General features: G+C 54.1%; 7 protein-coding genes across 7 annotated transcripts; 6 read left to right on the forward strand and 1 right to left on the reverse strand.

The window, feature by feature from the left end:
• Window positions 1-680: 680 nt before the first annotated feature.
• Window positions 681-5,486, reverse strand: SMY2 (kinesin-like protein; the record flags this gene model as incomplete). The annotated part of the gene is made up of 5 exons (XM_049254225.1): window positions 681-997; window positions 1,063-3,240; window positions 3,303-4,737; window positions 4,798-5,236; window positions 5,398-5,486. The coding sequence occupies 5 exons, from the start codon at window positions 5,484-5,486 to the stop codon at window positions 681-683; spliced, it is 4,458 nt and encodes a 1,485-aa protein (XP_049106878.1).
• Window positions 5,487-9,332: 3,846 nt separating this feature from the next.
• On the forward strand, window positions 9,333-10,578 carry LOZ57_005195 (uncharacterized protein; the record flags this gene model as incomplete). The annotated part of the gene is made up of 2 exons (XM_049254226.1): window positions 9,333-10,139; window positions 10,279-10,578. 2 exons carry the CDS (start codon window positions 9,333-9,335, stop codon window positions 10,576-10,578), a joined length of 1,107 nt encoding a protein of 368 aa, XP_049106879.1.
• Window positions 10,579-14,374: 3,796 nt separating this feature from the next.
• Window positions 14,375-16,698, forward strand: LOZ57_005196 (uncharacterized protein; the record flags this gene model as incomplete). Its single annotated transcript, XM_049254227.1, has 3 exons — window positions 14,375-14,546; window positions 14,609-16,116; window positions 16,180-16,698. 3 exons carry the CDS (start codon window positions 14,375-14,377, stop codon window positions 16,696-16,698), a joined length of 2,199 nt encoding a protein of 732 aa, XP_049106880.1.
• Window positions 16,699-18,490: 1,792 nt separating this feature from the next.
• Window positions 18,491-20,822, forward strand: TRP3_2 (anthranilate synthase / indole-3-glycerol phosphate synthase; the record flags this gene model as incomplete). The annotated part of the gene is made up of 3 exons (XM_049254228.1): window positions 18,491-18,626; window positions 18,724-19,027; window positions 19,091-20,822. 3 exons carry the CDS (start codon window positions 18,491-18,493, stop codon window positions 20,820-20,822), a joined length of 2,172 nt encoding a protein of 723 aa, XP_049106881.1.
• An 885-nt stretch (window positions 20,823-21,707) lies between these two features.
• Window positions 21,708-23,194, forward strand: LOZ57_005198 (uncharacterized protein; the record flags this gene model as incomplete). The annotated part of the gene is made up of 5 exons (XM_049254229.1): window positions 21,708-21,955; window positions 22,018-22,340; window positions 22,393-22,703; window positions 22,760-22,922; window positions 23,004-23,194. 5 exons carry the CDS (start codon window positions 21,708-21,710, stop codon window positions 23,192-23,194), a joined length of 1,236 nt encoding a protein of 411 aa, XP_049106882.1.
• A 393-nt stretch (window positions 23,195-23,587) lies between these two features.
• Window positions 23,588-25,302, forward strand: VMA2_1 (Vacuolar ATP synthase subunit B; the record flags this gene model as incomplete). Its single annotated transcript, XM_049254230.1, has 8 exons — window positions 23,588-23,689; window positions 23,749-23,833; window positions 23,896-23,915; window positions 23,984-24,019; window positions 24,077-24,238; window positions 24,300-24,613; window positions 24,670-24,944; window positions 25,016-25,302. The coding sequence occupies 8 exons, from the start codon at window positions 23,588-23,590 to the stop codon at window positions 25,300-25,302; spliced, it is 1,281 nt and encodes a 426-aa protein (XP_049106883.1).
• A 32-nt stretch (window positions 25,303-25,334) lies between these two features.
• On the forward strand, window positions 25,335-25,630 carry VMA2_2 (Vacuolar ATP synthase subunit B; the record flags this gene model as incomplete). Its single annotated transcript, XM_049254231.1, has 1 exon — window positions 25,335-25,630. A coding segment is annotated over one exon (296 nt), but the record flags the coding sequence as incomplete, so codon positions are not given.
• Window positions 25,631-25,704: the final 74 nt, after the last annotated feature.

Raw genomic sequence — 25,704 nt, forward strand, 5'->3', positions numbered from 1 at the left:
TCTTAACTCGCGGCGGGGAAGTAGATACTTTTATACCAAAACCCGCTCTCCCCGCTCGCCCACCCCAAGGGCTATTTCCCCGAACTTGATTTTGGCCCAGCCCATCTTGCGGGTGCGCTGCCGTAGGGCGTGGAGCTTAATCGACAACGGCCGGCAAGCTAACTTGGCCGGTGGCGGTTGGACTCGGAGCAATCGAAGCCTAAAAAAAAAAGCCAAAGTGCCGACTTGCGAACTTGCGACTAAATGTCAACGTTGGAGCAACAGCTTGGTGGTTGGATACGTTGGATGGCTAGGGGGAAAGGATCTCGTGTTCAAGCCGCAATGCGATCGTGGGCTGAGAGCATGATCGTTTGCGGTTTAGAGTACGATGGGCATGAGCTAATATAGTTACATAACTACGTGGGCTAGAAGAAAAAGGCATCGAAGCATCATAAAACTCAGTCCAATACAGCTAACTAGTCAATAGGGCGTGCATACATATTCACATCACAGTAGAAAGGAGGAAAATCTTCAATATTCTTACAATGAGTCGACGGCATATTATTATCTACCAGACGGCGACCCACGAATGCCATATGAAATCTTTTTTGTCTTTTTTTGTGCTCGCTGCCGAATAACACGCAGATAATAACCAGGTTTCTCCGCGTAGTCCAGTGCTAGGTTCAACACCATAAGCCCCTTTACCGCTTCCCCTTCTTCTTAGACACAACCTTAAATGGCGCGGTGGTATCTTCTCGGTGTGCGTTAGTAGATCCTTTCTTAGCAACCTCGTTCCATCCGTCAGAAGCACCCTTGGAATCGCCAGAACCTGCGCCGAACATATTACCACCCGTGCTTGGGGCGGACTCGATTATCCCCTTGTCCGCAAGCTTGCGACGGCGGATGAACTCATCGGCGAATCGGCGGCCATCAAGAGTCTGGGAGTTAGCGTACACGGAATCCGAGATTATCTCCGTCTCTGGGGGCAAAAGAAGTAGTTGCTGCACGAAATCATCCACTACAATGACGAGTCAGCAAAAAAAAAAGTTACATAGATATTATCCGGGGTTCCACAGTACTTACCATTGATAGCACTATTCAAACCTTTGCCCAATGACACCTTGGCCCATTTTAAAAGCTCTTCCGTAGCTTTGCTTGGGTTGGTGGCTGCCGCCGCGGCTGCGGATCTAGGGGCCGTCATGGGCCTGGCCTTTACAGCAGAGGCTGCAGGCAAGGTATTCACAACCGCTCGTGCCGGTGCTGCCGGCGCAACTGGCGCCTTTGCCTTGCCACCGGCTCCAACCGTGGTCCATGCACCTCCAACCGGCGCCGTATTCGTAGGACTGACTTTACTCGCTAGGTCTGCATACCGCTTACCACCGGAGGTGGCTGCGACAGCTGTTGCGGTCACTTGAGCGCTGGCAGCTGCGAGTCGCTGCTTACGCATCTCCTCTTCTTTCTGAATCTGTGCTAGTGTCTTCTTTGGTGCTGTGGAGGTGGGAGTAGGGGTTTTGCCGGTCACCGATTTGGCCCACACAGAGCCTGGTGGAGTGGGAGAAGCAGGAGACCCCGTACTCGCCCAATTGGCCGTTGAAGGGAGTCCAGGAGCTGGCGGTGCCGGCTGGTTTGCACGTTCCTGTTCGGCGATCGCACGACGAGCAGCGGCGGCAACTTCTTCGAGCTTTGCAGCCTTCCGTGCCTCAGCTTCTTGGATTTCCTTCAGGGATGGGCCCTTCGGCATGTCAGTAGCTTGTGCAGCCCAGGGAGCAATAGATGCTGTTTGAGCTTCCGCCGCAGGAGTTTGACTTTGGGATCTGGATCCAGCAACCAAGGTGTCGGCAATATTCTGCTTACGTTGCGCCGCAGGTGCCGGCAGAGGAGACTGAGATGGTGGCGGAGGGAATGGCTGAGGCATGCTGGTGTCGATCTTGGCCCATGGTGATTCTTGTTGGGTCGGTGCTTGGGCTTGCATTTGTAGTCGCTGGGAGGTAGCGGCGTTTTGCACTTGTTGAGTGAGAGAAAGTTCGCCCTGGGTGTGCTGGAATTTCATATTACGTGCAGAGATATCATCATGGACGCCAGGCTCTTGGTCTAAAGAAGGGGCTGGTGGGTGAGTCGGAAGGCCCTCGACCTTGCGCGCAGAGGCCTCCTCATCCGCATTTCTCAAGGCGTGGAATTGGCGAAGACGTTCTTCGCGGGCTTGTTGATCAAAAATTGAATCGCTTTGCGTTTGATTAAACTGTTCCTGCTCTTGCTCAAGGTGTGACCGATCTTGTAGCATAGTCGTCACAGCATCGGGGTGCATGCCTGCTTCAGCCTGTCTTGCTCCAAAAGAGGGTACACCAAAAGGGTACTGTGCATTGCGATTGATATTTATGCGATCAAGCATAGCAGGCAATTGATCTTGTGTGTTTATTGGTTCTTGAATAGGCATTTGGGGAGCCACGCCTGGCATTGTCGTGGATCCAATCCGCGAATCGAAGAATCCTGGTAGCGGCTGCGGGGGCTGAATTGGAGCTTGAATTGAAGACGGCTGGAAGGTTGCAGGAGAAGCAATGCTGCCATAACTCGGCTGGCTCTGAAGACTATGAGCACTAGAGTGATGCTGGAGTTGAGGATGCACCGAATGACCAGGGGCTTGGAATTGCATCTGTTTCATCATTGCCTGCTGTTGGGCGAGATGCTCTTTCTGGCGGGCCATCATGTATTGCTCTTCCTGCTTTCGTCGTTCCAGTGCGTTTTGCTGATCAGCAGTTAAGGTAGTGCCAAAACTGGGGAAGCTACTGGCAAATGGAGGCTGGACAGCACCGCCCTGCGATGATGCGGGCCACGGAGTTTGAGGCACAGGGGGGCCATGAGGAACGCCAATTTGGGGAACAAGGAAAGGTTCTCGAGAATTGCCAATTCGTCGAACAAGTTGACCCAACGGTTCATACTCCGTATCTTCAAGCTTTTTAACCTGGAGCTCTGCGGTGAAGAAACCAGCCTTGAACCAGTCGTGCATTTCAAGGCCAGACCAGGGTCCCTGCGTGTTTCCTTTATGGTCACGGTAGATCCAACGCATTCGATCCGGCATCACCATTTGGCGCTGCTGGGCCGGTGGGAGCTGAGTTGTCGATGAACTGCCACTAGACTGACCTGATGCTTGAGCACCAGCTTCTGGCGCTGGCTGATTCACGACCTGATTTACTCCTAGGCTCGCAGAGGGCGCCTGCGAGGATTGAACAGCACCTGGGGCTTTCTCGGAAACCATAAAAGGATCTGTAGTAGGTCAGAATATGGAGTAAAGTGGCAGGTTTTAAAGGGTGTATAGAGTAACTTACCTTGAGCTCTTGTTCCTTCTAGCCCAGCAAAAGATTGAGAATTATCCCGCATCTGGTCTTGCATTGCGGGAGGGAAAAGTGAACCAAGCTTGCTAGGACGAGTGCTTGTGCCAGCATTAGAAAGACTGGTGTGCGACCCGAAAAATCCCCCGCCCCCTAAGGCGGATAAACTAGGAGACTGAAGCTCAGGCATTGGCGCGAAAAGAGGGTCACCAAATGCACCCATGAAGGCAGACCTTTCCCGAGTCGGCGTTCCAGTGGCAGCAGATGGTGGCCAACCCGTTGATGTGCCGAGTGGAGCAAGGCCACCGAGGCCGCCTAGCCCTGAAAAGCTTCGTGAACCGCCTACGCTCGATGTTTGGCTTCGATCTCCTGACGTAATGTCACCAGTGCCTCTTGGGAAAGTTCCAAAGGTTGAAGGTCCTGAATCCTCACGCAGCTCACTAAGACCCGGCAGATGGTTGTGATGTATATCAGATCCATTGGTAGCAATTTCATCTGGGTCAGCACGCTCTCCATGGGGACTTTGATACGGGTTGGTGTGGGTGGGACTCATGGGTTCGTTTCCAAGAATATGGCCCGAGACATGTTGCTGTCCTCCAGAAATCATCTCACGTATCGCGGAAGGTCCAGTTGGCATGCCGAAGGACAGTCCAAACTGATCGATTCCAGCACTGGAAGCACTCAAATCCTGCCCACCAAGGGCAGCGCTTCCGCTACGTGATTCTTCAAAAGGATTCGTTTCACTGCGGGTTGGGCGGTTCTTCAAGCCATCCGCCTGAGTTTGTGGGGGGTTGTCAGTATCTGTTTCAGGAAGACGATCAAGAATGGACGGTTTCTCTTTGGAGCTGGCACCGAAGTCCTCTGTGCTACTCTTAGATAGTAAATTTTTGAAGCGACTCTCTCCACGCAAACTACCAAAACTAGTTTTCTTTTCTGCAGGTGGAGACGCGATGGTTCCAAGGGAAAAGTTACCGAACGAGCCCATGGGAGAGAATGAGGAGCCCGTCGGCCAAGGTGAGGTGGTAGAAGTCCCAAGGGGATTGGTCGAACTACGCTTCAGCGCTGCAAACGGAGAGCTGATGTCCAGCGGCACATCACGATCTGCATTATCATTCCCCTCTTCCTCTAACTTCGAGTCTTTAAAATCGGTTTTTCGACGCAGGAGGGATGGGGGAGGTGTTGACGCGTTGGGCTCATCGCGAAAAAATCGCGAGTTCCCAGTGGGCGACATCGTGTTTGCTACTGAGTCTCCAGTACCACGTCTTCGAGGTCCAGGTCGTGCGGATCCCGGAGACGAGGCATTAAAGGAGCTCATGTGACCTTGCGAATGAGAAAAAGATGACTTGCGGCCCATTGAACTGCTGGGGGCACTGCCATCCTTCGCATTCTGGGGTGGGGGCTTGAGCGGGGAGTTGACAGACGTAGAAAATAACTTTTTCAAAATCAAGTCAGCAATACCAAAACATAACAGGAGTTAAATGGAAACTCAAACCTCTTTTTCTTCCTGGTTCATATCAATTAAAGCTAGCGGCTCAATCTTCCCATCGTGATCCCAGCACACCTCTGGTCCCGCGTGGCTATCTTTAAAATCTTCGCGTTTGCCCCAACCACCGTTGGTGGTTGGACTTTCCTCCAATGGGTTCCAGTCAGCCATAAAGTGGTCAGTGACATTCTTACCCCAGTCCTTGGACTCCTTTTGGCTTCTGTACAGATGGAGGAGCTGGTCTTTCGAGTATCGATTGTCACCTGTACTCCCACCTCGTAGGGCACCGGATTGGTAATTCGAATTGAGGTGGGGTGGTATGTAGGCCGGGACGGTGGGAGTCGATACATTCGAAGATACCTGTGTAGTTTCCCGAGTGTGAGACGTGTTGGTTGCGACGGAGGGCCGGCGAAAAGTTTGCGTGGCTCCATTCAAGCGATTTCGAGACCTGGCGACGTGAAGTTAGCTGGTTGGACGAGGAATGATCTCGTGCCCCTCCAACACGTCGACCCGACGATAGGGACGCGTTGAGTGGCCATGATAGGTGATGTGTTTGAAATTTTTTTTATATATTTTTCATGTATTTCGAAGACGGGGGGGATTTCTTACCATTCTCCACTGCCGGCTGTTTCTCGTCTCGTCGAGTCAGTATTGCCGGCGGCGGCAGAGGCAAAAGTGGAGGGAAGTGGTGAAGGCATGGTTTCAATGGAGTTCCGAGGATACTGTCCCAGCGATAACGAGGGAATTCAAGCAGACAAAGCTGGAGATGTCGGCTATGTGGCGGTGAATCAGAACACACGACAATGGATGCGAGGGCGAAAAAACAGGCGCTGCGGAACGGCTGATGAAGCAACGGTTAGGACAAAAGGCTGCAGATGCGGGCTGGTGCGGTAGCTGGGCTGGGGGTCATAAAATACGGTCGATCCAAGCGGAAGAGGAGCTCAGGGACTGTGTGTTTCTCGTGCCTGTTGATGGCGAGCAGCTGGAAGGTCGTGGTGGTTGGTTGGCGGGAGACGAAAAATTGGCTGTTCTGGGCGAATCGCCGCGTCCGCGTGGCATTAGCAACCCGCGCCTCTGCGCCGCGCTGCCGGTAGCGCGCGCCCCCCGGCCTGGTGCGTGGCAATGTGCGCCTCCAGCCGCCAAACACAAGGAATTCCCAGCCGCTGCCGTGTGGAGAGAAACGGTCGCGCTGACCAAGGCGCCAGAAGCCACGTCGATATCGCGTCGTCAGGCTTACATACGTTCGCTGGACACTGTCGCCCGGATGTCTGCTTTTGCAGCCTATTATTCCGTGCTGCTGATATCCTGATGCAGAATCCAGTGCAGCTTGATATCTGCCTCACTATACCCTCGTACTGGCTCCAACGCCCCGCTGTTCCAAGGCTTGCTGTGCCAGTTGCCGTCTCGGGTGTTTGCTGATTCGGAGTGTTTGACGGCCAGCAGGAAATGGTTGGGGGCCTGCACTTGTTCGCTCGCTTCCTGCCAGCCTCTGGCATGTGGCAGCTGTGCAAGGCGGCAAGATTGAAGCAAACATGGCTTCCACCGTGTCACCGGATGGCCCTTGTGAAAGATATAAATACTTGGAGAAGCCTCCTTCCACGCAGTGGCTTCTGCTTCTCTGCCTATTTCTGTTGAGCGGTATTCCTATGTCGCCAAAGAGCCATACTTCTAGTCTTCGAACAAAGCTCTTGCAAGCACATAAAACGGGGACTACGTCTCTATATACCCATTTTCTAGTAACTATCATTCAACAAGATGATGATTCCCGGCCGCCCGTCGCCCAACAGCCTGGGATGGAGAGAGCGGCTGACCGGTCCCGCCGCCCTTAGCCGGCGCAGCCCCCAGGCCAACCTCCCCTACATGCAGCCCGAGTTCGGTTTCTTCAGCGGCGAAAACCTGGTCAGACAACGCATACAGCAGGCCCAGCAGGCAGCCGTCGCAGCTCAGCAGCATCAGCAAACCCCGTGCGGCGGCCTGTGCCAGCTGGGCTGCCTCCCGATGGCGCACTCCCATGCCCGCAGCAGATGCCCCATGATGATGGCGCCGCCACACAGCCCCGAAAACAACGCTCTGGTCCATCGGCCCCCTCCCATGAGACACGCCGGCGACCACCATCATCACCACCACCACCATCATGGCCACCCGCGGCTCCCCCCACAGCTCCATGGGCAAGCATTGCCGCCCATGAGGTGCGCCGGGCCGCTCGGGGCCAGACATCACGGCGGTCACCGTGCATCGCCCGTACGACATTTCTCCGATGACGACGACGAGTACGACGACGACGACCCCCTTGGCCTGAACGACCGAGGACGTAGGGGTTGTTGCGGCACGCCGTTTGGCTCGGATGACGACGGCTTCCGTCGTGGTCAGCGTCGTCCCCGATCGGTCTCTGTTTCGTCTGAGAGTTCTGATGGCACGTCAGCATGGTCATTGCTGCCTCGTCCGCGGCGACGCCGAGGCAGCAGGAACTGGGATGATGCTGCTTCATGGACGAGAGAGAGGCGGGGCGCACGCTGGTTTGATGCGATGCGGCGCCATTGAGTTGGAGGGGGTTTTTTTTTTTCCAATTGGAAGATTCTCTTTGTGATGTTGTACGTATGTACATACATACAAAATCAATTCACTTACTTGTCACAGTGTTTGATATCCGCTAGGGTAATCTTGATGGGGACAGATTGTTGTTGGGTTCTTCATTTGTTACTTCTCCAATATTTCTGACGAAGGTATGACATGTGAGCAACCCCTTTCAGTATATTACATTCTTTTCTGTGCCGAAGGCCTTTCTCAAAAGAAAATGCTTCTTGAAGTGCAGAGCCTTGACGTCTGCATGCCCGTATTTTTAAGAGGATACTCTACAAAATAATCACATTTGTTAGGGACAGTTGCTGTGCACAGAGAGAGGGCGACAACTTGGAAAGTCGAAACCCCATCTCGTCTCGGTTTTCTCAGCCCAAGTCTTATCATTGGTGTGCAACTTTCCCAAGAACTGTTGAGGGATTGTCACTACTATACTTTCCTTCACATGAACAACAAGAAAAGAGCTAAAAACTCAATAATATAGCAATCAATTCCCCTGATTAAAGTTTCCGCAAGTTTTGACCTTCCGCATCCAGGCTAGCGGGCACCCCACGGCGTCATGATAATTAAACGAATAAAAATAAATAGATAGATAGCAACAACATCAAAAAAAATTGGCGTGGCTGGGACGGCCAGCATGGGCATGCCATGTGCGGCCAGGGATGCGAAGGGAAGTGGGATGTTGAGAGAGCTACTCCGTATGCAGGAAGGGATTCGCCACTCCGCAGAGATTCTGGCTCCATGGGTGTATCTATGCAGCTTACGGAGTATTCTTGCTGGCTACCCCCCCGTAAGCTATTGAAATTCTTTGCGATGCCTGGTTCCTGGCCTGCGCAGGTCCATTGCTGGGCCGAACCTTGGGCGGAGAGGCCGCAGGCTGCTGCTTGTTGCTGCTCTGGCCCAACGACGGACTGGCTGGGAAGCAGGTAAAAGGGTCTGGGGCAGCGGAATCCACGCCGCCCCCCCCCCCTTCCCCCGTTTCTGTAGCAGCTGGGACTAGGAAACAAACACAATTCGACGCCAAAATTCTAATATATTGATACCATTGCGTGACGAGAGGCAGCGGTAACATACTATGCAGCGAGGATGGAGCACAGCTCTAAGAGTGATAGGCAGGCTGCCCACTCCTCCCCCTTCTCCCTCTCCACCCGGGCACGTTCTTGTTCTCCCCGTCCATGCTTTTTTGATATCTAAGAAGTCTGAAGATTCAATAACCCAGCCCTAGCGCCAAACCTCCTGGCAAGCCAGCAAGCGCAAAAAAACGCAAGATCCAAGCGTTGATCAGCCCATCCTTCTTCGCCCGGGCCCCGCGCAGCGATGCCCACGCTTGCCTCGGCTAGTCAACTTAGTCAGGCCCAGCCCGGTGCGGAAACCGTGGTTGGTGGTCGCAACCACGCTGTACAGCGCGCATCGAAGGATTTCCGCTCGTCTTGTTGAGGAAGAAAAGCGCCCAAGCTCCCTCGATAGCCGAGATTTTCCTATTTGTTGTTTTTGCGTTCGTCGCAATATATACGCTGCAGCTAGCTTGCTGGGAAAGGGTTGGCGCAAAAGGTACTTTCTGTAAGCTTTGTTTTTCTTGTTTGCCGCGGGGGTGTTTCTTGGGCCGAGAGCTGGGATCGTCACGCCGTCGATAGTAATATTGCTTCCTTTTTAGAAGGCAAGGAGGGTTGCACGGCCGAGAGAGAGAGGCAGGATCTAGGCTTGGGGATTATTTGCATTGCATCCGTGGGTACGTGCAGCGTCCGCCGCGGACCTTGGAGGGCCAGCCGCGGAGGGCAGTTAGCCGGCGCCGGCTGTTCCCCGATTGGGGCATCAAGTGACGAGGCACGGCCATCGCATCTAGACTGCACTTCCCATCCATCTAACTATCTAACTTCATCCCCCGACGACGACGACGACGACGACGCCGCCACTGCCATTCCTACGACAATCACTACGACTACTACTTCTACGGACAGCCACTCATCATGCGCGCCATCACCATCACCTCGCCCGATGGCAAGTTCGGCAAGCCCGGCCAAGTCTACTACCCGCTGGCGCTGCGCGACGTGCCCCAGCCCACGCCGCAAGGCAACGAGCTGCTCATCCAGATAACCGCGGCGGCGCTCAACCACCGCGACCTGTTCATCCGGCAGCACCTGTACCCGGGCGTCTCGTTCGACACGCCGCTGCTGGCCGACGGCGTGGGCACGGTGGTCGGCGCGGGGCCCGATGTCGCGCACCCCGAGACCTGGCTGCACCAGCGTGTCGTGCTGAACCCCGGCTTTGGCTGGCAGGATAGCCCCGACGGGCCCGAGACCGCGGCGGGCTACGCCATCATGGGCGGCACGTGGCTCACGCCCAAGGGCACGCTACAGGAATTCATCGCGCTGGACGCCCGCGAGGTCGAGCGGGCGCCCACGCACCTCAGCGACGCCGAGGCCGCCGCGCTGCCGCTGACGGGGCTCACCGCCTGGCGCGCGCTGGTCACCAAGGCCGGCGAGCGCAACTCGCGCGCCGGCGCGGCCGTCCTGATCACGGGCATCGGCGGCGGCGTGGCCCTGATGGCCCTGCGCTTCGCCGTCGCGCGCGGCGCCGATGTGTATGTGACCAGCTCGAGCGCGCAGAAGCTGCAGCAGGCGCGCGACCTGGGCGCGCGCGGCGGCGCCAACTACAAGGAAGCGGGGTGGGAGAAGCAGCTGCTGGCGCAACTGCCGCCCGGCAAAACGCACTTTGATGCCATCATCGACGGGGCCGGGGGAGATGTGGTGGACAAGGCCGTCAAACTGCTCAAGGTTCGCTTGCGTCAACTGATCGGCCCTTTTTGCTGCGTCGTCGTCCTTTTTTTTCTTGTGTAGTAGTTTGACGATGTATCTCTCTGCTGCTTGTTGGTTGGGTTGCGTGCGCACTAACACCTAAGACAACCTCTCACAGGCTGGCGGCGTGCTCTCCGTGTATGGCATGACGGTCGGGCCCAAGATGCCGTTCACCATGTCGGCGGTGCTGAAGAACATTGACGTCAAGGGCTCGACGATGGGCTCGCGCAAGGAGTTCAGAGACATGGTGCAGTTTGTGGCCGAGCAGCAACTCCACCCGATCGTGTGGCGGGTGGTTCAGGGCCTCGATAACATCCAAGCTATCGATAGTCTCTTTGACGACATGAAAGCCGGAAGCCAGTTCGGAAAACTGGTTATCCAGATTGCGAACGGCGGCGGATCTGAAAGTAAGTTGTAAACACAAAAAAGGATAAAGAAAAAGCCTTCGTGCCTATTTTGCTGTGCTTGCTCGCTCCCTCCCCCTCTCCGTCTGGGCTTGTCTCTCCCTGTGTGCTGGCGCAAAACGATAAACGCCTTGTTTTTTCTTGTTTGTGTTGAAACCTCCTTGGTAAGTTGAGCTTCCCCTGAAAATCCCTCGCAGGCTGGGGGATCCCTGGGAACGGGGCCCAGTCAGGTCCGCGCAGAGTTGGGGGAGGTTCCCGCGAAAAAAAAAGCCAAAACGCACGATCTCTCGTTCTAACTGAAACGCTGTTCTTTGGGCGTAGGCCCGTAGCTCGAGTTTGTTCTCTTGCCGAGGAGCTATCTCGCTGAAACAGGGTAGCAGGACCAACCGAGGGGGATAGGCGTGGTGGTGAACATGGGACGGGCAATCATTATTGTCAATAATAATAATGTTGTGCACATCTGAATGTGAATAAGAATAAATTGCTTGTGTGATGTAACTAGTTAGCTCGTCTAATAACAATCCTCACGACACCGAGATTGGATTTAAGATTTCAGGAACGGGCTTTTGCAAGAATAATATAACACAACCTTGTCGGGTCAATTTCGAGGGCCCGGCGGGCGTTGGGCACATGAACGTGAATGGACAGCGGACATCCCCGCAAGCGCCAAACCCTGGGAAGGGGAGTATTATTCTTGCAGCGGCGGCGGGCCAGAGTGTATCGAGGGGAAACAGGAGACAGCGCGATTCACGGCGATAAACTTCTGTCAGGCCGGGCGGCGGGCGGCGGCGGCGGCGGGCGGGTAGGGAGTGTCTGACTGTGATCGCAAGGCCGGGCTTGGAGGGGGAGGGGAGGGGAGTGGAGGGGGGGGCGCGGCGCTGGTGTTTGGAGAACGCCCAAGCGCAACCTACCCCGGTTTAGCAGTGGTCGCGAGCCCAGCAACGACAACAACGAGCGACGGACATGCGCCAGAGCCAGCACGCGCGCCAAGTGAGGTGAAACGGACGGCGGGCAGGGTGTTTTGGCGCAGAGCGTAGTAGTGTAGTTAGTGTAGGTTAGCGGGAAAACAGAACGATAGAGGAGGAGGCCGAGCGAACGACGTCGCCCAGGCTCTGCGCGCGCGCGCGCGAGGAGATGAGAAGGAAGATTATCGAGCAGGGCACGACAGCAATTAATCGTCGTGCCGCGAGAAGAAAAGCAACGCAGGCCGCTGCAGCAGCTCGGCTGCTGAAACTCGCGCGGGCAGGCTGCAGCTGGGAGGGTGCTGGTCGGACAAGCACACCCAAGAGAACGCAGCTGTCAGCGGCCATGTAACCGTGGGAGCGGCGCGGACAGCACCCCATGCCCGCCAGCGTTTCACGCGCAGGACACACAGCAACGACAACAACAATAATCACAGCAACAGCACTGAGCGAGCGAGCGAGCTGGCTGCTGGCTGGTAGAGGCTGCTGCGCCTCGGGCCTAAAAATAGGGCGCGCGCATTTGTTTCTGGCTGCGACAGCGCCCGCGCAGCGCACACCAAACAACACACCCGCCAAAACCGCCGGCGCCTATAAATAGACAGGCTGGCGAGCTAACCAGCTAGCCGACCAGCAGACCAGCAGACCAGCGCAGCAGACCCGCGGATACAGTACTGTGTGTATGTATGGGCCGTACGGCCAGCTCGGGCCTTTCTCGGCTGGGCAGCGGGCTCTTGACTGCGACTCCAGCGTCCTACGCTGAGACGGCGCCGGCGCCCACGCGCTGCTCGGCAGTCGGATCGCGCTGCTAAATATAGCCGTTGGTCTGTGTGCAGCATCCGCCGTGCCGCCCGCCGCACACGCTCGCCCACCGTCCACCGTCCGTCGTCCATCGTCCATCGCCCATCCTCCATCGGGCGCAGAGAGCAAGCCCTCTGTTATTCCGCCGCTCACCGCCCGCCGTCCCGTATCGCCCACACGCCCCGTGACCTCGCCGGCCCCGCGCAGGGCGTGCGCGAGGGTGGTGCTGCGGCGGCGTACGGTACCGGCGATACTAGCGTGGACGCGGGCTGCCCAGGCGCTAGGGCGCGATCCTGCCAGCGCGGTACGCAGCCGTGACGCCCGGCCGTACCGCCCACACCGGCTGACTCACGCGCGCCGCCCGGCCCGGTCACGTGCGCGGCCTGAAACCGCGATCCCTGCGCGCATCGAGTGCGATCGACGGGCGGCGAGCCGGGCGACGCTGGCCCGCACAACTCCACGGCCGGCTGCAGTGCCAGCCCGGCCTCGGAGCAAGTAGCAGCAGCAGCAGCAGTGGTAGTGGTAGTACTAGCTGGTTGGCGTTGTTGGTGGCAGCAGCAGCCAGCACCAGCACCACCAGCCCACGCCCTCGCCTAGTTCCGCAGCCCGCCATCTACCTCCGCCCGGCCCTCCAGGGGTTGCTCTTAGCCTCGCGCTGGCGTGTCGCAGGTCGTGCGCTGGCCGGCTGGCGTCGCCCATCCCTGCCCGCCCGTCGAAGCTGGTGGCGGGGGTTGGCTTGCTTGCCCTCGCATCCCGGCGTCATCATAACTTCTCCTCCTCGTCCGCCTTTTCTTCCTCTTCTTCTTCTGCCGCTGCTTTGCTCTCTTCTCTCCTCTTCTCTCTCTCTCCCGCCTCGCCGTCCTACCCCCCCTCCTCCTCCTCTCCGCTTCGCTTCCGTCATGCCGTGCTGACCGACTTGTCCTTCGTTCGCTCTACCCAACATCACACTCGCTTGTCCCAACACTCGCTATTGTTGCGCTGATACTGTTGCTTTGCCGTCCCGCTGCTCTAATCGCTCCCCCTCGCCCACCGCATATACATATATAATAATATATATCTCTCTCCGCTCGCCCATTAATACCGTACTGCTAATCCATTGCGCCGTCGATCCTGCACGGTCTACGTTCGCTCTCGCTCGCTCGCTACTCCGCCTGTGTTTTCTCTGTTGAAACGTCAGAACAACAATAGAAACCACCCCGAGACGTTGAAACACCGATCAATAGACCACCTTAATCTATCGTCGCAACAAACCAAGAAACAAAAGAGAGACAAGAGTTCAGCATCGCGCGCTCCCGTCCGCTCTGCTCTGTCAAAGGACTTCCTCTCCCAACGTGAGCTCTCCCCTGCCCGTCCACCTCCAACCCCCCCATCGGCCCTGCTTCGCCCCATTGGCTGGTAGCCGCCGTCTGTGTCCCAGGCGCATCTTCTCCTGGACGCCGTTTTTCTCCCTTCTCTTTCTTTTCTTTCATCCGAAGCTCCTGTTTGTGTGCGCGCCGTGTTTTGTTTCCCGCCAGCATGCCTGCGCCCAAAGAAAGACCATGCGCTGTGCCGACCAGACCCAGAGGCTAACCGCTTGTTTCCCAGTCCACCCTTCCCGAGACACGCTGTCCGTGTCTCCATTTCTTTCTTGACGACATTCAACGGCCTGCGGGACTGCGAGCGTCTGCTCCCTAGCCAGAGACCTCCGCCATCGCCATTGCTGACCGACCAACTGTGTTTTTTTGTTTGATCTGCTGGATGTCAATTCGCCGCTGCTGCTGTCGTTGTGCCCTGTGTGTTCTGGAGACTGTATAACCGTCTCCCCACGTCGCTCGTTTCTCTGCCTTTTTACTGCCTTGTTTCGGATCGCTTCAATCGCTTTCGAAACAGCTCTTAATTTCGGGAGATTTTCTGAATCTCAGTCACTCGCTTATCACCCCAAGTCTGTTCTCGTTGCCTGCCGTGCAACACCGTCACTCTGGCGTACTCAAAGGGCCTCAATATCCATGTAGGTCCTTCTTCCTTCCGCTTCACCGCTCCATTGCCACTCCCACGCTAACTGTTACCCCCCATGCAGTCCGACTTGGAATTCCAGTCGCCCTTGATATTCGACGAATCAGTGGACTTTTCTGACCCGGAGGAATCCAGATTCGCAGGAACCTTCTCGGACGGCCTCCTGGCCAAGTCAGGAGGAGCTTTGTCCATGGCGACCTACGGAAAATGTCCTCCTGCCAATTTATTGGGTAAATTGAACCCGGTCATGAACCCTGCTCCTTTCACTTAAGCTGACGTCTACATGTCTCAGACTTTAATGGCACCACTGGCGGCTTCTCTCATGAGGCATTGTCTTCCTATCCTCAGGGTTCCTACTCAGGACAAATCTACACCCCTGTGCTGGAAAGTCATCCGGTTTCGGACGACGAGAGCATCCACTATGTCGCCAATAATAGTGGATATGCGGGTTCTCCCGTAGACTTCCCGCGCTCTCCCAGTCTGGATGTCTCTGCCCGGCCAGCACCCGAGATTATTTCCTGCGACCCGTCCAACGGTGCGGAAGGCACCAAATTCTCCGCTCAAATCCGCGCCGGCTTCGACGTCGTTGACCCCGTCCCCTGGAGCTTCGCCTTCATCTTCGGATCTTGCCGTCGTGACTGTTCCATTGCTCGCCTACGCACCGCCAAAGCTTCTTATGAATACGTTCTCATGGCTGACGCTCCCCCATTCTCGGCTACCCAGTCTACCTCCCTCAAAGTGCCTGTCCAGCTGATCATGGATGACCCTGAAGGCCCCACCGCTCATGTTGTCCAGGTCTGTGTGTTCAATTACCAACAGTGTCTCGACGCCATTTCCCCTGCATCGCGCAAACGGAGAATGTCTTGTGGCTCAGATGATACCTCGGCCTCAACCAATTCCACTTCTGTGAAACATCTGAGGGTCAAGGACAGCCCTAGGAGCTCGGTCTACGCCGAGAGCCTATCGGCTTCGCCCTATTCTCCATATCTGCCAACGCCAACGTCGATGACAAGCTACTCTGGCCCACAACGCATTCCATCGCCGCTTCCACCTACTCAGTTGGAAGTGTACAATGTTTCGCAGTCCAGAGTCAAAGCGCCGTCTCCACTCGCATCCTCTTGGAGCCCCGCCTTCCCAGACAGCACCATTGCTGATTTCAACCCTCGCTTCAGCGTGTCGTCGCTTGCGCAGACTCAGGATCTACCCATGTCTGTCAGAGCTGGTCAGAACCCAACTCTCATTCGCACTTCGACCATTCAGCAGTCGTTGGGAGGCTCCAATGTCATCGGCCAGCCTCAGCCGTTCAATCCCTATGCCATGTACCCCTCCAAGGCAATCTTGAAGCTGAACGGCGATCTCGACACGATGGCTGATAACTGGACCAAGGACGAACAGGAATGCCAAAGACGGCTCGTGCAGTTCACTCGCCAACAGACTGGCAGCACCATCCACGCCGACTTCAAGCCCGTTACTGCAGTCGAGCGCGTCCCCAACAGCATCTGCATCAGCTGCATCTACTGGGCTGGCAAGAAGGAATGCTTCGTCACTAGCGTCGACACCATTTATCTGCTCGAGTCGCTCGTTGGCGTGCGATTTACTGTCGAAGAGAAGAACCGCATTCGCCGGAACCTGGAAGGATTCCGCCCCTTGACTGTTTCCAAGACCAAGGCCGAGAGTGAGGACTTTTTCAAGGTCATTATGGGATTTCCCAACCCCAAGCCAAGAAACATTGAGAAGGACGTGAAAGTATTCCCGTGGAGAATCTTGGCTCATGCGTTGAAAAAGATCATTGGAAAATATGTAAGTTGGACTTCTACTAGTAGTTGGTTACCATCGGCATCTTGCTAATAATATACTCTGCAGTCCGCCAGCTATTCCTCCACTGCCGGAACCCTACAGGCCCCGCTTGCATCCAATTTTCCGGTACACGGCAGCGCGAACGGCACTATGGATTTCCATGCTGGCTCCCAGCAATCTATCGTCGATGTCTCCGCTCCAGGCGTGTCTCCACACCTTCGCGTGCAGATGTACGGCCACGCTCACCAAGGCCCCGCCAACCCGCCTGTCCGCGTCGTCATGCCCTCGATCGAGGGCCCGCAGACTTCGCCCTATCAATTCCACGGCACGCCGGCCCCACATCGCCAGATGCCGTCGCCGGCCATGGTCCATCGACAACACCCGCAGCACCAACACCAGCACCCGCACCAGCACCAGCACCACCCTTTTGACTTCAACACCTTTGTCAGCAACAACTCCGTCTCGGCGCCGCCCAATGTCCCTCATGACCTGGCGTATTCGTATCCTGGTAGCTTTGCTGCTGTCAACCGCGATGGCGTCCCGTCGCCGTACGTCCTGGGCCACCACCCAAGTACAAGCGCATAAGACTGCTGCAGGTATTATCGAACTGAGCTCTCTACCCCTCTCCGTCCGTCATTTTCTCCCTCAAGCCGTCTGCCGCTCTTGAGTGGCTTAATCTAATTCTTCACTGCATCGCGGCTTGAACGCGCGTGTGTTTCCGCTTCCTGAATTACGTCTGTCTTATTGCGAGCGAAATCTGTTTTAGTGCTGTTAGTATTTACATCTTTGGAAGATGCTGGTCCCGTCAGTCGCTCCTTTAGAACACATCCGATGCACACACCCACACATTACCGACACACACGTCCCCAGAAACTATAATAATTACGGTTATGAATTTTTTACCGGTCTGCCACTCCTTTGACGAAATCCTGTCAAGAAACAAGCGCGGCGTTGGTTGGTTTATCCTTTACAAATGATTCCCCCTGGTCATGGCTCTCTCCTTTACGTGATGGCAGGCGGATGAACGGCGGGCTCTATAGTTCTCGCCTCCCCTCCTTATTAATACTAATCAACCCCCTTTACCCAATCTAACCTGTCCCTTCCTCTCCCCCCCCGCTTTTACTTTGGCGCCGAGACAGCACTCATTAATGTCTTAACCCCCTCCTGTCTCTCCCTGGCTTGTCTACGGCGACCTAACTGTTTAATTACAGCATTTGGCGTTGATATTTTAACTTTTCTTTTCTTTATTTTTGCGGGGGAGAATGTAATTTTTTTTTACAGCTTGTTTCTGGGAATGGCTGGGTTTTGTTAAACGCATTTCTTTTTAACTTGCATGGGATACCCCCTGGGCATGTTGTCACTCCTTTTTTCTGCTTGATACCACGATGAGTATGCTTTTGATCTCTAGCGATCAGCCACTCCTTTGTTGTTGTGTGTTGGAACACGCATTATTTGTTCTTTTTTGCATCGGATCTGGGTAACGGGACTGATTCCATTGGGCGTCCTTGGGAAAAAGCGTTTTTTGTATCTTTTTTGGTCTTTTTGATTTACTTATGGTTTTGAACTGTGAGTTGTTTTGATGTGTGATTTGATTTGATTTGTATTTTTTTTGGGCTGTGATATCTCTCGAGTCTTAACTGTTGTTGAAGTGCTTTGTTTTTTGATTTTACTGACTGTGAACGTGTTTTGAGTGTGATATCCTACGATAACCGAGTTAGAATCAGCATCGACAATTAGTTAATATAGCCCTACTTATTATTTTACTTTGGCTCTCTCTCCCTGATCTGTCTGATCGTATCCCATGTAGAACTAGTTGACATTTGAATGCACGGTGGCGCTCTGACAGCGATATCGGATAGTTGTCTATGGAAGAACTCGGTCCTGGTTGGTTTCACGATCGGCCTGCTGGCCTCCCTCACGGCGGGCTGATCGGTCATCAGAATAAAAATATACTTACAGCTAGCTAGGTCGAATTCAAAGAGAAGCGCCTTCAGCTCCGCTCGTGCAAGCCCCAGAGCGGGGCTCGGGAGTTCGGTGTCGTCAGACGTTAGTTCGAAGACCGTGGGTGAGTGAGTGACTCAGAGTTTCGATCCACCAAAAAAAAACGGCCAACCATTCTCTACATACTCTGTCCTTCCCTTGTCACTCTTGAATACTCGATTCTTTTCTTTTTTCATATAGTTACCTGGAACAGCAATTGTAGCACTCTACCTCTCTTCATACCCAAATTCGCTGTACTATCCCGTATTGGCACCTCCGATAATCACCCCCGCAATCGAGCAGGGACAACAGCAACCTTGCCGACCTAGTTGTCGCCCAATCCAACACCCGTTTTAGACGGAGGAATAAGCATACAGAATACATACAGCACTTCACAATGGACGGCATAAAGCAGACGTTTGCGCAATGCAAGAAAGAGAACCGCTCGGCCCTGGTGGCCTATGTCACCGCGGGGTACCCGCACCCCGACGAGTCGGTTGATATCATGCTCGGCCTGGAGGAGGGGGGCGCCGGTGAGAGACTCCCTGATACTCCATCATGCTGACTCCCTCTCGCTCGTCTACGAAGAGCCTATGATCTAACAAGTCCGCCTTCCTGTGTTTTTTTCAGATATCATCGAACTCGGCGTGCCCTTCACGGACCCCATCGCCGACGGCCCGACCATCCAGCGCGCAAACACCCAGGCCCTGCAGCATGGCGTCACGATGACCTTGGTTCTGCAAATGATCCGCTCGGCGCGCGATCGGGGCCTGCGGGCGCCCGTCATTCTGATGGGATACTACAACCCACTGCTGCGGTACGGCGAGGAGCGCGCGCTGAGGGACGCCAAAGCCGCCGGGGCCAATGGCTTTATTATGGTTGATTTGCCGCCCGAGGAAGCTGTGCGCTTTCGGGATTTGTGCAAATATGAAGGGTAGGTGGCTAGACGGGGGCGAGTGGTGGGGGTTTTTGGACCTTTGGGGCTGATGGAATATAGATTGTCGTATATCCCCCTGATCGCGCCGTCGACGTCAGAGTCTCGGATGAAGCTTCTATGTGAGATTGCGGATTCGTTTATCTATGTTGTCTCGAGAATGGGTGTTACTGGTGCCACGGGACAGTTGAGTGCTGGTTTGCCAGAGCTTCTTGGTCGGGTACATAAATACTCGGGAAATATTCCCGCCGCACTCGGTTTCGGAGTCAGCACGCGAGAGCACTTCTTGGGTCTCCAGGATATTGCAGAAGGGGTTGTTATTGGAAGCCAAATTATCAATGTCTTGGGGACTGCGCCAGATGGTCAACGTCGTCAGAAGGTTAAAGAATACTGTTCAAGTATCACAGGAAGAACTGTGGACCGCAGCACACTTCCGGATTCGCTGACGAGGGAGGTTGGTCTTACCGAAGCTCTTGCTGGAGCCCAGGAGCCAGAAGGGGCCCATGCGACAAAAGTTATCAAAGAGTCCTCGACTGCTGGACCTGGACTAGGGGATCAACTTGAAGCCCTCAATATCACCAAGAACCCAGCAGCCATTCCAGCACGGTTCGGAGAGTTTGGTGGACAATACGTTCCGGAATCTCTCATGGACTGCCTGGCCGAGTTAGAGGCCGGATTTGAACAAGCTAAGAATGATCCCAAGTTCTGGGAGGAATTCCGCTCATACTACCCCTATATGGGCCGACCAAGCAGTTTACATTTCGCCTCACGCTTGACGGAACATGCTGGCGGGGCGAATATCTACATCAAACGAGAAGACCTGAACCATACAGGAAGTCACAAAATCAACAATGCCCTGGGGCAAGTCTTGCTTGCCCGCCGTCTTGGGAAAACAAGAATCATCGCTGAGACGGGCGCCGGACAGCACGGCGTAGCCACTGCGACCGTCTGCGCGAAGTTTGGCATGGAGTGTGTGATTTACATGGGTGCAGAGGACGTTCGTCGCCAGGCATTGAACGTGTTCCGTATCAAACTGCTCGGCGCCTCTGTCGTTGCCGTCGAGGCTGGCTCTCGGACTCTCCGTGATGCCGTGAACGAGGCCCTCCGCGCCTGGGTCGTCGATTTGCAGAGCACGCATTACGTGATCGGCTCTGCGATCGGGCCTCATCCCTTCCCCACTATTGTCCGCACGTTCCAGTCCGTCATTGGCGAGGAGACGAAGAAACAAATGCTGGAATTGACTGGCAGACTCCCCGATGCCGTCGTAGCCTGCGTTGGCGGCGGCAGTAATGCCGTTGGCATGTTTTATCCCTTCTCAAACGACACAGAAGTCAAACTCCTCGGCATCGAGGCCGGTGGAGATGGCGTTGAGACGGGCAAACACTCGGCCACGCTGTCCAGCGGAAGCAAAGGCGTATTACACGGTGTGCGTACCTACGTCTTGCAAGACGAACACGGGCAGATCTCCGACACCCATTCCATCTCCGCTGGTCTCGATTATCCTGGCGTTGGTCCTGAGTTGAGCTCCTGGAAGGATAGCTCGAGAGCCGAGTTTATCGCTGCCACGGATGCCCAAGCCCTGATTGGTTTCCGGACCATCTCCCAGCTAGAAGGTATCATCCCTGCGCTGGAGTCGTCTCATGCGGTCTATGGAGTGCTCGAGCTGGCGAAGAAGATGGAGAAAGGCAAGAATATTGTTCTAAACTTGAGTGGTCGCGGTGATAAAGATGTTCAGAGTGTTGCGGATGCGTTACCCGTCATTGGGCCACAGATCGGGTGGGATTTGAGGTTCTAGACTTTTTCTAAAAGAAGAGGCTTTATGTTACGGTGTCAGTCTGGGGTGCCAGATTAGAATCTTTCGGACTATGAAAAATATCAAAAGCGAAGATTGTTTGGGATGGTGGAGAATTATACCATTATTGGGTGACAGATGGGTGAATTTATGGCCTTCTTTGTTTTCCACATTGGAACTTGACAGAATCTGAATATCAGTTAATAAATCTAGGTCTGCCATGAAACCGTCCTAGACAGGGAATTTCAGAACAAACATCACCATTCGAGTTTCGTTTCGTTGCCTGCTTCTCAGGATTATGGATGCCCTTTAACCACGCCACGCGCCCATTGCTCCTTGGGAAATGTGAAAAGCAACCCATGACTGACATGAATTTTGAAGACAGGTAACTTATTGTCTCATCGAACGCCCTGCCTGATCAGTTCTAGATTGACACATGGTCTTAACTGAAATCCGCGAGCGTTGAAAATGGCGACAAGAGTAACTGCCTATCCAGATTACAATATGGTCCTTGAGTGATGCTACAATTACAAAAACTTGGACTTGTACTTTTATAGGTTCTTACATAGAACCCAAGGTTATTCATTCACTACTGCGGAGATGACAATCTGAATTCTAAGGTGCGATAAGTAGAAATATCAAGCCTATATACCTCTTATTTTTTAAATATACCTTTAATCCAAGCTTCATTTGCCTGGGGCTATTGTAATAAAGACTTACTCTCTTTTAAATGATTCAGCAACTTAATATAATTCATACGTTCCGATGAAATTTTCTCGACAACGAAACGAGATGGTATGTAACTTACACATGAAGTGAGAGATCGATGTTACAGACAACAACAAAACCTGCATACACAAAAACAAACTACACCTCCATAACAGCATCATGGAAGTACTGCGTCGAATTGGGCGTTGTCTGATACCCAGAGCCCCGTCACCTCCCAGAGTCCTCAAAGAGGGCGAATTTACTGTCTTAGACCCGGCCGTGAAACTGGAAGAGGAGAATATGCCGGCATTTGATCAACACGCATATTATCCTGTTCGTTTTGGCGAAGTATTCAACGAAAGATACCAGGTGTTAAGCAAGCTTGGCTATGGGACCAATTCTACTGTTTGGTTCTGTCGAGATCTACTGTAAGTGTTCATGGCTGCAAAGTTGTCTACATGACTAGGCATCTAATCCTGGAAACTCATAGCGAGCACCAGTATTCAGCTGTGAAGGTTTATACCCACAATACCAACTCGCAACGTGAAGTAAAGGTGCTGGAGCAGATAGCATCGACAAAATCGCAGCATCCAGGAAAAGCGAAGATCCGGAATGCCTTGGACTCGTTTGAGATTGACGGGCCGCGTGGCCGGCACCAGTGCCTTGTTCAGGAACCGCTGTTAATGAACTTTCAGCAACTGCAGTACTCGTTTAAACACCGTACTATCAGCGAGGATATGCTCAAGATCCTGCTGCGGGAACTCTTTGTGGCGCTTGACTACTTGCATACGGAAGCTCATGTGGTTCATACTGGTCTGGAACTAATAGATACTCTGAGGGATGACTGGCCGCTTACTACTTCCAGATATACAATCGGGAAACATCATGCTTGTTTCTTTAGATTCATCTATTTTCGATGAATGGGACACACTTGAGCAAGAAGAGCCCAGCCCCCGCAAGATTATTGAAGGTCATACCATTTACAAATCACGGACATTTCAGCGGCAGGATGACTATCGATCTGTAGGTCCCCCCTTACTTTCAGACTTCGGGGAAGCGCGTGCCGGCTGTAGAGAGTATAGTGGCTTGATCCAGCCAAACCAGTATCGAGCTCCCGAGGTGGTATTAGGGATGAAGTGGACATCGAAGGTAGATATTTGGAATGTGGGAGCCATGGTATATCCAGTAGTCTTTGTACTTCTACCGCGTGTACTGACCTGATCATGCCATAGATATCGAGTGTTTTGGAAAATAATTTCCTATTCAAGGGCACGGGCCCGGATGGCGAGCATTCTGATGCCCACCTTCTCGCAGAAATGATATCCGTAATTGGGCCACCGCCTATCAAATTTCTTGAAAAAAGCGAGAAAAGTTGGCAGTATTGGACCACAGACGGTATGTTGCACGCCACGTTCACTTCTTACCTACTCCGTACCCCGTAACATTGTCTTCTGCTAACCTGAAACAAATTAAAAGGAGACTGGAGAAGTCTCGCCCCCATTCCCCCGCGCCCCATAGGGTTATCAGAAGCACAGGACAGGAACCAGGAGCTTTTCGTGCAGTTTTTGTGGAAAATGCTGGCTTGGGTGCCCGAGGAGCGGCGCTGCGCGAAGGAGCTCCTGCAGGACGAGTGGCTCAACAGCAAGCCAATGAGCGTCCGGCAATAGGTAACATTACGCCTCGATCGACATATCTCATCTCAAAGCTCGTATGTAGGACAACAACCAGATGTAACATTATAAATGGCGTTAGATTCAAGAATTCACCTCATTATTATTGTCGTCGGATGGATAATAGAGAGCCCGATTACGTATATAGTTCTTGATTACATAATAAGCTCAGTTCATCGGAATGACAATATTCCGAAATATTTCAAAGTCACCTGACTGCTTACGTCAGTGGGGGCGCTGCATGATTGGCAGACGAACCTCATCAGAGCTGTCGCGGTGACCAAGTAGAGCGGACAGGGCTGGGCTGAGCATTGGAGCCCCTCGAGCACGGCCACATACATTTCATTCTCTCAGACATCAAGCACTATAAAGGCTAGCTGCTCTGCAATCATGGCGCCGGGGCTGGAAGATCCCCGGATGACCTCGGTCCAACCCCGAATCCGATACAATACCATTCAGGGCATCAACGGCCCTCTGGTTATCCTTGAAAATGTATGAAGATACAAATGATATTTTGAGATAGACCGAGCTAACTCAGTGTCTGGTGCTAGGTTAAATTCCCTAGATATAATGAAATCGTGTCGATAACGCTGCCTGATGGGTCGGAGCGATCTGGCCAAGTTTTGGAGGCTAGGGGTACGTGCAGAGCTATAGTGGGAGTATATGGGAAGTCTTGCTGATTGTAATGGGATATGCAGGTGATAGAGCCGTCGTACAGGTACAGCCATACGAGTCTTGAATCCGTGCCCACCTTGATGGAGACTGACATGGGATGGTATACTATAGGTCTTTGAGGGAACTACTGGCATTGATGTGAAAAAGGTACTGCACCCAGCGTAGTGTACTTAAGTTAACAGCAGCGGCTGATATCTCAGGAAGACGAAAGTCGAATTTTCCGGTCACAGTCTTAAACTCGGCGTGTCCGAGGACATGTTGGGTCGAGTGTTCGACGGATCGGGCCGTGCGATTGATAAGGGACCCAAGGTGCTGGCTGAGGACTACCTTGATATTAACGGTAGTCCTATCAACCCATACTCCCGAGTGAGTTTGGAGATTATATCTTTTGTCTCTAGTAGGGTGTCTGTGCTAAGCAGCTTCATAGGTGTATCCGGAAGAAATGATCTCGACGGGTATCTCAGCCATCGACACCATGAACTCTATTGCACGAGGGCAGAAGATTCCAATTTTCTCTGCGGCCGGTCTGCCACACAATGAGATTGCAGCCCAGATTTGTCGCCAAGCTGGCCTTGTAAAGCCGACGAAGGATGTTCATGACGGCCACGAAGAAAACTTTTCCATTGTCTTTGCAGCCATGGGTGTTAACATGGAGACTAGCCGCTTTTTCACGAGAGATTTCGAGGAGAACGGCAGTATGGAGCGGGTCACGCTGTTTTTGAATCTTGCCAATGACCCTACGTAGGTTCCCCCGCCTGAACGCTAGTGCAAAGGACGGAAACTAACGAGTTATGAAGAATCGAGCGCATCATTACGCCTCGTTTGGCGCTTACTACAGCTGAATACTATGCCTACCAGCTGGAGAAGCACGTTCTTGTTATCCTGACTGATCTTTCTGCCTACTGTGATGCGTTGCGTGAGGTGTCGGCGGCCCGTGAAGAGGTGCCCGGACGACGTGGGTATCCAGGTTACATGTATACAGATTTGTCAACGATCTACGAACGAGCTGGCCGTGTTGAAGGCCGCAATGGGTCCATCACGCAGATTCCGATCCTGACTATGCCTAACGACGGTAGGCGACCCCATTGTTTGAGCGGGTGGTGTTCTGGCTGATGCTGGATGCGAGTGCTAACATGGGGCTAGATATCACGCATCCGATTCCCGACTTGACGGGATATATCACGGAGGGACAGATCTTCATTGACCGCCAGCTGTACAACAAGGGTATCTACCCGCCAATCAACGTGCTCCCGTCTCTGTCCCGTCTTATGAAGTCAGCCATCGGCGAAGGAAGGACACGCAAGGACCACGGCGATGTGTCGAACCAGCTCTATGCCAAGTACGCGATCGGGCGTGATGCCGGTTTGTCTTCCTCCCCATTTTTCCCCATCTTCCCCGTGCTGGTAGCGGAGCAGAGGCGTGTGGGCTAACTACGGGGGTGCGTGCGCGACACACAGCGGCGATGAAGGCGGTGGTTGGCGAGGAAGCGCTGTCGGCCGAAGACAAGCTTTCGTTGGAGTTCCTTGACAAGTTCGAGCGCACGTTCATCGCGCAGTCGCCGTATGAATCGCGGACGATCTACGACTCGCTGGACATCGCGTGGAATCTGCTGCGCATCTACCCCAAGGACCTGCTCAACCGCATTCCGAAGAAGGTAATTGACGAGTACTACCAGCGGGCGGCGAAAAGCCGGCCCACGCGCCAGGCGACGAAGGACACGCGGGACACTAGCGGCGCAGAGGGCACGCTGATCGACGCGTGAGGGCAAGGGGTGTGGCGGGGGAGGGCGGTGGGGGGGTTTTGCGGGGGGAGGTGGGCGGGGGGGGGGGGGG

This window comes from Ophidiomyces ophidiicola (genome assembly GCF_022830035.1).
Source record: "Ophidiomyces ophidiicola strain CBS 122913 chromosome Unknown scaffold_24, whole genome shotgun sequence".
In the NCBI taxonomy this organism is placed as follows: domain Eukaryota; kingdom Fungi; phylum Ascomycota; class Eurotiomycetes; order Onygenales; family Onygenaceae; genus Ophidiomyces; species Ophidiomyces ophidiicola.